General features: G+C 37.4%; 1 protein-coding gene across 1 annotated transcript; it reads right to left on the minus strand.

Annotated features, from left to right (window-relative positions):
* Positions 1 to 221: 221 nt before the first annotated feature.
* LOC115999968 (gibberellin 20 oxidase 1-like) lies at positions 222 to 2,368 on the minus strand. Its single transcript, XM_031239951.1, has 3 exons — positions 1,759 to 2,368; positions 1,295 to 1,616; positions 222 to 780 (listed from the first exon to the last, which is right to left on the minus strand). Exons 1-3 carry the CDS (start codon positions 2,265 to 2,267, stop codon positions 517 to 519), a joined length of 1,095 nt encoding a protein of 364 aa, XP_031095811.1. The 5' UTR covers positions 2,268 to 2,368; the 3' UTR covers positions 222 to 516.
* Positions 2,369 to 9,356: the final 6,988 nt, after the last annotated feature.

A 9,356-nucleotide genomic window follows, 5' to 3' on the forward strand; every position in this document is an offset into this window, starting at 1 on the left:
TTATCATTCTAAAAATAATTTAAATTTGGTTGAGTTTCAGTCATATTTAAACAATCCAATTATCCAAACCTAAATATAACAGAAGCTCTATAAGTATATGCCGCCCCTAAAGTGCACACATAGTAAAGCCTATCTTATAATCTTACCCGACAAAGTACCATGAAGATTGGTGGGTGGGGTTAAAGAAAAAGAAGTGATTAATTAAAAAAGAAAAAAAATAATTAATCAGAGGAATTGAAGTGACATTGCATATATATTATTTTTCCCTCTATATTTTGGTTCCACAAGTTTTGAAATGAGAAACTAACGCCCTAGCTTATATATTATCCTTAATTTCGTCAATCATCAGATCATTTTCCTTCCAAGCATTTTCCGGCGCCTCGTAAGACAGATCGGAAAGGGCACTGATTCACATATATATATCTTGTAGGGATCCGCGGATATATAGATAGTAGTATCATGCATGCATATATATAATAGTATTATCTTCTTCTTCTTCTTCTTCTTCATCTTCAATCAATTGGGGGTTGAAGCTAGCCAAGTGGAGAAGGATTGCAGGGTGTTCATGTCCGCTCTATAATGCTTTTGGGTGAACTCAAGAAGGGTGGGCCATGTGAAATCTGGATATACTCTTGGATTGCTGGAGTCCACCAGTTCAGTTGGTGGCCTCACCACCTTATCCTTCTTTGGGCACAGAAAGAAAGCCAGCGATTTCCTGGGACTCTTGCTGTTCACCACTGCCCTGTGCAAACAACTTTTATACCTCCCATTCGATAGCGCCTGCGTCCACCAAAACACTAGTTAACAACCTTAATTACCACATACCTTTATCTTACCTACCCTACATTATTAGATTTTCAATCAACAATAAGAAAAATCCGTAGTTACTATTTGTAGGTATGTACTAGGTAAACCAGCATTATGATTTGTGACCTTAATTGGTAAAGTATCATAGCTTAGTTTGTTCATAATTGACTGGCTTAAATTAGGCCAATAGACTCCTGTGGAGCTGAACTTGTAACCTTGTGGTTACCAAGTCAACAATCAGACCAATTTGGCTGGTTGCAGTCTAATCAACTAAAGATAACAATGAGAAAAACTAGATTGTCCATAACTAACTGCTTCAAATCAGGCCAATAGGGCCCTGCAGAGTTGAATAGCCTAGCTAGGCAAACTATGCTAAGCTGTTCATAACTGACTAGTTGTTAATTGCTAGTGAAATTTGTAATCTTGTGGTTATTAAGTATTCATCTGTGGTAGCTCTTACATTATTTGATTTTACAAACATACATACCATGAAAGTGTCGCCGATGTTGACGACAAAGGCGTTGAAATTGGGGGAGATGGAGCGCCACTGGTTGTCCACAAACACTTGAAGCCCACCGACGGTATCTTGGTGGAGGATGGTGAGTGACGTGGGATCGCAATGGGGACCGGTGCCTAACGTCAGCTCCGGTTTCCGGCACGGCGGATAATAGTTCAGTCTCATTATCGACTCGTTTTCTTGGTAGAATTCCCTGAAATGGTTCTGGCTCACGCCCAAACTCATCCCCAGAAGCTCCATTATCCCTAGCGACAGATTGCTCATTGCATTGCAGTACTCTTGATAAATCTTCCTGCAGTACCACAGTACAACAACAGCGTTATTATGCATACTTAGTACACTAGTTTAGTTGTAAGTTGTAACCTCTTACTATTTCTCCTCTCATTTATACAGTTAGTTAATATTCTAACATGGTATCAGAGCCTAGACTATACCCGATATGGGAGAAATCTTGGCCCAATGTGCTTTGGAAATAGTCGACGACTATGTCGTGGGAGCTTTTGTCGGCGGAGAAGCTGAAAGAGAGGGTTTCTTTCCACGGCAGTTTTGAGGAAAACCGGCCGGTGAAGCTGCTGGCGTAGCCGCAATGGTCGCCGAGTTTTCGCTCGGCCTTTTGTTTCTCGGAGAGGGGGAGGTGGAAGAAGTGGTCCATGTAGCGGTGGGCGTGGGAAATGAGGGAGGCGTCGACGCCGTGGTTGGCGACGAGGAAGAAGCCGTGTTTCTTGCACGCTTCGCCGACGAGCGTGGAGGCTTGGAGGGCGGCGGCGGGGTCGCCGGAGAGGAAGCCGCCGAGGTCGATGAGAGGGACGGCGAGTTGTGGGGCGGGGTCGGCGGCGGGCTTCTCGTGGTCCGGCCAGATGAACTGCGTGGGGATGTTTGGGTCGTGTTGGAGGACGGAGGCGTCGAAAATTAACGGCTTTGGGACGCCTCCTTGGTTGACCATTGTTGTTGGTTGCTTTCAAACAGTTTAAAGCCGTTGCATGAAACGACTAATTGGATGGGTAGAGAGAGAGTAGAAGAAGAAGGAAGAGGCGATTAATGGTGTTAAGTTCAATTCTTTTGGGAAATAGGTGAACACAATTGGAGGCTTTTATAGGTCATCTCCATGTCACTGTTGTCACTAACACACACTTTAGTACTCCGTATATTATATAATATAAAGTTGCACTATTTTTATATTCTCAACTCAATTGATTACATAAAGGCTAAAGGTTGAATCTTTTACTACATACTGCTGATACTGAAGTTGTATCTTTTACAACAGTTGAGACTCAATCTTTGATTTTTGCTCTTAAATTTTATCTTCGTGACCAGTTGAACTGTATATGTGAACGCTATTAATAAGCAGAGGACGAAATAACAACCTTTAATTTAATTTTGTCTCACAATCTCAAATTAGGTTGTAAGTCTTTGATAAACGGGATTCAAGAAAATCCTCACAATTGACAACTGATGTTGTATGAGTTGTTTGACCTAAATTCTTATAGTTGTTACGTTTTTGTTCTCTTTCCCTATATCTAAAAAGTGACAAATTAAAATTGCCTGCATTGGTAGCATTCCTGGGTGGCTGGTTGTGAACAAGAAAGCAAATCGAGTCTTAGTAGCTACCGTGTGGAAGTTTCACCCTCTTATAGCTATACCAAACAGTAGTCCTCCACCTAATAGACTGTTGAGTTACTGTGGTTTGCCCCTCCATGCTGGCCGGAGTGTGGGACCCTTGAGGTGGAAAATTTAGCCTTTTGTGAATTTTTAAGAAAAGCAAAAAGTGACAAAATTCTCACACCAGAACCTTTATCATGGATTTAAATTAAACCTCATTAAAAGATTATATTTTTAACTCTAATATATAACTATGGTTACTTTCTAAGCCCATGCCATCTCGAAAAACCCTTCCCACAAATGTCATATTTGACATGAAGAGGAAGAAGGAGACAAAGAGCTCTTTGATATGATATTGATTGAAGATAATAGAGATGGAGGGAAGATGTTGATTTAATTAATTAATTGGAAAAAGAAATGGGGATGTTCGAAAAGGATAGTGATTGCCAGGTAGAGGGAGAGGGGTATATCGATGGAAAAAAAATTTGGAAGTTGAAGTGTTTTGTCTGTTTCTAATTTAACGTTTGTACAAAGGTAGCAGCAGCCTTGTTTGCCTATGGGGCTATGCTTTTTTGGCGTTTCCTTTGGTAACATCACCTCACCAGCGTCCATCACTAACCTCTGTGCTGCAAAAAATATAATAACCTTTTTGCCTTTCCAGTTGTGAATATAATGTAATGACTAATGAGTACTATATGTAACTCTTGCAACTGTACATACAATTTTTAGTTTTTATTTTTTACGCCAAAATATTATTCAGTAATTAAATCCGCTCCGTCAATAAGTTTTTTTTTTGAAAACACGTCGATAAGTTAATTTCACAGCTAGCAAAGCTTGATTCCACGTGTAGTGATGTAAATCGAGATTTGTAAATAGGTGCGAGGTTTGAGTCAAACCTGAGAATGGACTTGACTAAGTTAGTGTCGGCAAAAAGCAAAATTGTGATCAAATTATGTTTCACCTACTTAACCATCTTTTTCGGAGCTAATTTTTATTAGGAGAACTTACCGACATTATTTGAAAGTAGGAAGTAAACCAGCCTCAATGTACATATTTTTTACAAGGTAGTATCTATTCTATACTTTCCCAATCTATTTCAGCTCAAAGAATCAATGCCCCACGCCATCTACGGCCTACCACCTGCCCTCACCACCAGTAATTAGTCATTTTTTAAACTTAAATTAGTTCATAAAAATATGTAGTACATCATTCTAAAAGGTTCTTACTATGATAAATTAATTTATTTATTCAATAATACAGAGTCTGAAAATGGCGTAACATTTTTTAATTCAATTAATGAGAGCGAACGAATATCACATCAACTCATCTTTTTTAACACTTAAGAAAAATTGGATATTTTTCAAATGTTAAATTATTCTTATTAGCAATTAATCAAAAGTTAATTTCTCTAATAATATGGATGGAAGAATTAAAGCATAGCATTTTTGTACGGATTAATAGAAATGGCACAAAAAGACATGATTGCCTGCCTATCCAGATGGCAGTAGGACCCTTTTGTACTGGGTAGAAAATGACGAACTAGCTAATCAAATGTAATTAAGACTTAAATGTGATCAGCAATGTTGATAATGATATAGTGGTCAAACACTCCTATCAGTTTACAGTAAATAAGTCTAGTATAAGTTTGGAATACAAAGAGAGATTCTTTTTATACTAAAAGTCAATATTAGTGTTATGATAACGGGTAACGAGTGAGATTGACATAACAAATTTAATTGGTGGGCATGATTAGTCAATCTATTGATGAAATTATTCTTTTAAATTATTATAGTAAGAAAGCCTTCACTAGTAATTCAGTAAGGATCTCAAGGGGCATATTGCACCAAAAAATGCATGATTAAATCATAGCAACTATAGTGTCTTGTGGGTGATTCCTTACCGGCATAAAATATTAATCCTCTCATCTAAAACGATTAAAAGGTCATCAAGTCATTATAATTTAACTCCATAATTTTTGTAAGGTTAGAGTGTAGGACCTTGAGGTGTGATATTCCCCTTTTGCACCCAAGCTATGGTGCCCTACCCTATGAATCTCCCAACCACATCGATTTAGCCTCCAAAGAAAGTTTTCCAAATATATTAAATAGTGATATTTTGAATCCAATATTGACATAAGGAAAAAGTACTTTTTTCTCTAACTGTTATTATTGTAATTCCGAAGTTAAAATTTAAAATCATATTTCAAAAGAGAAAAATTCTTTTTTCAGATTCAGAGAAAGTCCGATCCAAAACTCTTACTACGACACAGCCTTTACCAAATTCAAAGTTAGATATCAAATTGATTTCCCCAAACCAATAGGTAGTAGTCAAGGGTCTAACCATAGACATACAACTTTGTAAGATAAGATTTAAATCTTTTACCTTTCCCACCCCATGTATTCTTGATTCGTTAATTAAGGTAAAATGCTTCATTGATCTGTCTTTCATATACCAGTAGTGTTGCACAAGTGAGTGAAGTGACTGAAGCCACTTTTATCATTAATGATAATCCAATTCCTCACAGATTCAACCATGACCTTTTGCTGTCAATCTATTAATGCTTCCGTTTTCCTCCATTCCACTCTGAAAAGAAACTCGATTCAGCCTGAAAAAATCTTACATAACACGATTCCACCTGAAAAGATCGATTCCAAACTGAAAAAATTTGACACAACTCGATTCCACCCTAAAGAGATCCGACACAACTTGATTCTACCCCGAAGAGATTGACACAATTCAATTCTACCCTGAAGATATCTAACACAACTCAATTCCATTCTAAAAAGATATGACACAACAAGATTTCACATTATGAAAAGATTCGACACAACTCGATTCCACCCTAAAAAGACCTGGCACAACTCGAGGACTTCAAATACAAACAAAATGTATGCCAAGTCCTGACCTCACTATTTATGATTTTGCATTCATTTTATACTGTGAAGTAATCCCACAGTTGAAATCAAATAATTTGGCCAAATTCATCAACATCATAACGTATTCAAGGACAAAAGGTGCAAATTGTTCAACGAGGCATCATTGAGTGTTGTATCAGTAATCACAACAAAGAAAGTCACCCACATTAAGCACATTGGTACTAATAAAACAAAGACAATGTGTTGTGGATTAGACAGAGGCATCAAGAATTAGTTCTCAGTACAATCAAGATAAGGTGTGTAATATTACCAAATCTCAATCACTCAACCTTTTGGTGATAGTGTGATACTGGATTAGATACCCTACCTGGCCTTCACAACTTTTTTTGTGCTACTATACTCTGCCAGAGTAACTGTGAAGTCTATGTTCAGCATGAGATGCACCTAACAAGAGCTGAAGTCTGGTCGGTGTGTTAATATGTTCAAATATCAAAAATTTCATTGAAACTTCATCCATGTAATATGCATCATGATCCACTAATTTCTAGCACATAATTTCTATTTCAGAACATACTCCATTTCAACAATAACTATGCTACAACAGCAGCCCCAGATTCAAAAGCCACTGTAGTCTTGCTGGACACAAAAAAGTTGCATTTATTTTAGTTATACTTCACATTTTCTACATTACTCAATAGTGCTCTCCTGCCCTCTTACTCTGCAGATGGAAGACTACACACTTTTTTTCCCCCAACCACAGTGTTGAACAATGAACATCATGCAAACATCAAATCAGATGTGGCATTGGCTCATGACACCAAATTCTGTTCCAGAAGATGCAAATGTATCTATTTCCATTATAAAAGAATCAGCAAAACACTAACTCGGGTGGGAGGAAAGAAGAGGAAGGAATGGGGAATGGGGAATGGGGAATGGAGATTCAATGGGGTTTGAGGTAACATGGAGTAGTGGCCACAATGACACCAAGACAAAACGTGGGGCAAAAATCAGTTTGCCCAAAGATCAAGTCCCAAGAAACAAAGCCCAAAAAGCTTGCATCTTTTTAACTAGAGTTACTACAAAACAGCACATAGGTGTACACCCGTGTCAAAAGTTAAAAGAAACACAGTTTCCTTAATCTTTTTCCACTTAAGGATATCCTGCTTGTTTCTCTATCTATACCAAATACAGCACTATTTGGTGGTAGGTCTGGGCAAGGAACATGGATCTTGTTAAAATGGGGAGCAAAGACAATCGCTATTGATTTTTATCTTGGATATTTAGGATAAAGGGTGGTTTTAGATAGGAATAGGTACAAAAGTATGTCTTCTTTGCTAGGGAAAGACTTACTATTTTTAGTGGACAGAGACAGGTTAATGCAACACGATAAGCTTTGTCAAGACCTACACATCCTACAATTGATAGAGTATTCTACAGTGCAAACATTGGATGTTCTAAACAAAACTGTCCTCCACCTAGTGGCTGCTAGCAAAAGCCACCCCACCAGTTCACTTCAATATACATTACAATAATGTCTTTTAAGCAACTATAATACAGTACCCTAACTTGAATTCTTGGCTGGACCGTTTGTCTTCAAAGTCTGGTAGACAAGAAATTTGAGAAGGACATGGTCTTCTATCAGCTTTCACTAAATGCTATCATGAGCTGCTACTCATTCCTATTCAGTCCCAATATCATGGGGGTTCTATGCTACTTCACCCATCTCTTAATTGCCAGCAAATATGATTTATTAAGAAAAAATTATTTCTGCTGGAAAAATGTATAGATACCCACCAAAAAATTACTGTAAAAGGAAGCTACAGCATCTTAATTAATCTAGTAATTAATATCCAGTTCTTGTAATCGAGTAATTAATGCCTAGTGTTTGTCAACCTCAGTGTGCATATACCACCTATAGTTGGTCACAGACAGGATCCTATCCATAAAAGGCATCCAACTGTAAGAATGTAAGAAGAAATCATATTTCCTTTTCAGAACATCCAGATGCAGAGACTGTGACCCCAAATGCCTTTACTTTTCTACAAGTCAGTATCAGAATATGACACAGGTGATCTGAGTTACAGAGGTGATCAGAAAAAAGAGGGAAGGAAGAGAAAATGAACTAAACGCAATGTTATATGCAGATCATCTTTTTTGTAGGGAAGTGAACCGTAAAAAGCATATGATACCTTACATAAGAAAGGAATCCAGAACCTTCACATGTTGCTACAATAAGAAAGCTATTGAGGACAAACAGCATCTCAGCAACTAATTTCATGTTCTTAGTGCATGCTACACTGAGATGCCACTTGGAAATGTCGGACGGGATTAAATTTTTTAAACTCAGTTTCAGGCGAAAAAAATCAAGAAACTGCTATAACTATTCAAAGTAGCTGGTTCTTGCCTAAGTTGCACAATTGAGTTTCCCACATACAGTTGTCTGGACCTACCACTGAACTGATCATGGAAGTATAATAGGCCAAAAGACAACAGGTGAAATGACCCTTGCCCACTAGAAAGAGTGCAAAATCAGCAGAGAATCCAAAAGGAACAAAAGTAGTGATAGCAAAGGAGGCCTAGCACAGGAGAGTTTGAGTATGTGGCTGAGATGGACCATCATGGCAGGGCAGAGCACCATGTTGAGCAGTTTTAGTCTACATTCATATGACACTCCAAGTGACACTTCAAGTTGGAGCCAATGAAAATCTACTTATAAAAGTAACAAGCCAACGGAATCTAAATTGAACTGATTCAAATACTGAACGTATAGGGGACTCAGAGCATATAATACTCTGTGCTTTACAGGCTGAATTAAAAGAAAAGAAAAGAAAAGAAAAGGAAAAAAAAAATAGATAGTAGAAGTTGACCATGCACGAAATAGACACTCTATGTATACAATTCATAAAACATTTGTGATATTATGAGAAAGAAAATGACAGATACTGATGCATAAAAATATCATTGTAGTAGAAACCAGAATGCAAATTCAAAAATCTTAGAGAAAAACCTTATATGCTAACAAAGTACAACTCAGAAACAAGTACAGAGTGATAATCATCTTCATTGGATGAACAACAAACCCCCCACCTTCAAACCACTGTTATTCATTATCAATAGCAAAATTTATTAAATATATAATCTGCCAACCCTACAGAGACCACCCTTTTTCTTGAATAATCATCCATTATTTCTAATTGCCTCCTGGATCAGAGTATTTCAACTCTATCGCAATTTTAAATGTTAGTATATTATTAATACCATGAAGAATAGGTTAGTCAATCAAGCACAAACCTTGAAGTATTTAATCACTATAGCTAGCATCTATATCCTAGATCAGCAAATATTAAAAGCTCCTTAATTATGTCTCTTGAAGTCCATTAGGATAGATCAGTAATGCTCCTTTTAAAGCACTGCTACTTGTTTATTATGCTAATATAAGAATCCACTTTGATAGTTTATGAAACTTCATTCTGAATTTCTTATTTCCAGCATCCATCCTTTCTTTTTTCTTTGGTTTATATGTTGGGAGTTAGGACCCCCCCCCCCCCCCCCCCCCC

The sequence above is a fragment of the Ipomoea triloba genome, chromosome 12 (assembly GCF_003576645.1).
Source record: "Ipomoea triloba cultivar NCNSP0323 chromosome 12, ASM357664v1".
NCBI classification, from domain to species: domain Eukaryota; kingdom Viridiplantae; phylum Streptophyta; class Magnoliopsida; order Solanales; family Convolvulaceae; genus Ipomoea; species Ipomoea triloba.

Bases quoted from the DNA above. Each gene is read 5' to 3' on its own strand.
- LOC115999968 (XM_031239951.1), bottom strand. From the start codon at position 2,267: ATGGTCAACCAAGGAGGCGTCCCAAAGCCGTTAATTTTCGACGCCTCC. The intron at 1,617-1,758 runs GTATAGTCTAGG...GTGGTACTGCAG, and splicing joins CAAGATTTCTCCCATATCGG to GAAGATTTATCAAGAGTACT. The intron at 781-1,294 runs GTATGTATGTTT...TGGTGGACGCAG, and splicing joins ACATCGGCGACACTTTCATG to GCGCTATCGAATGGGAGGTA.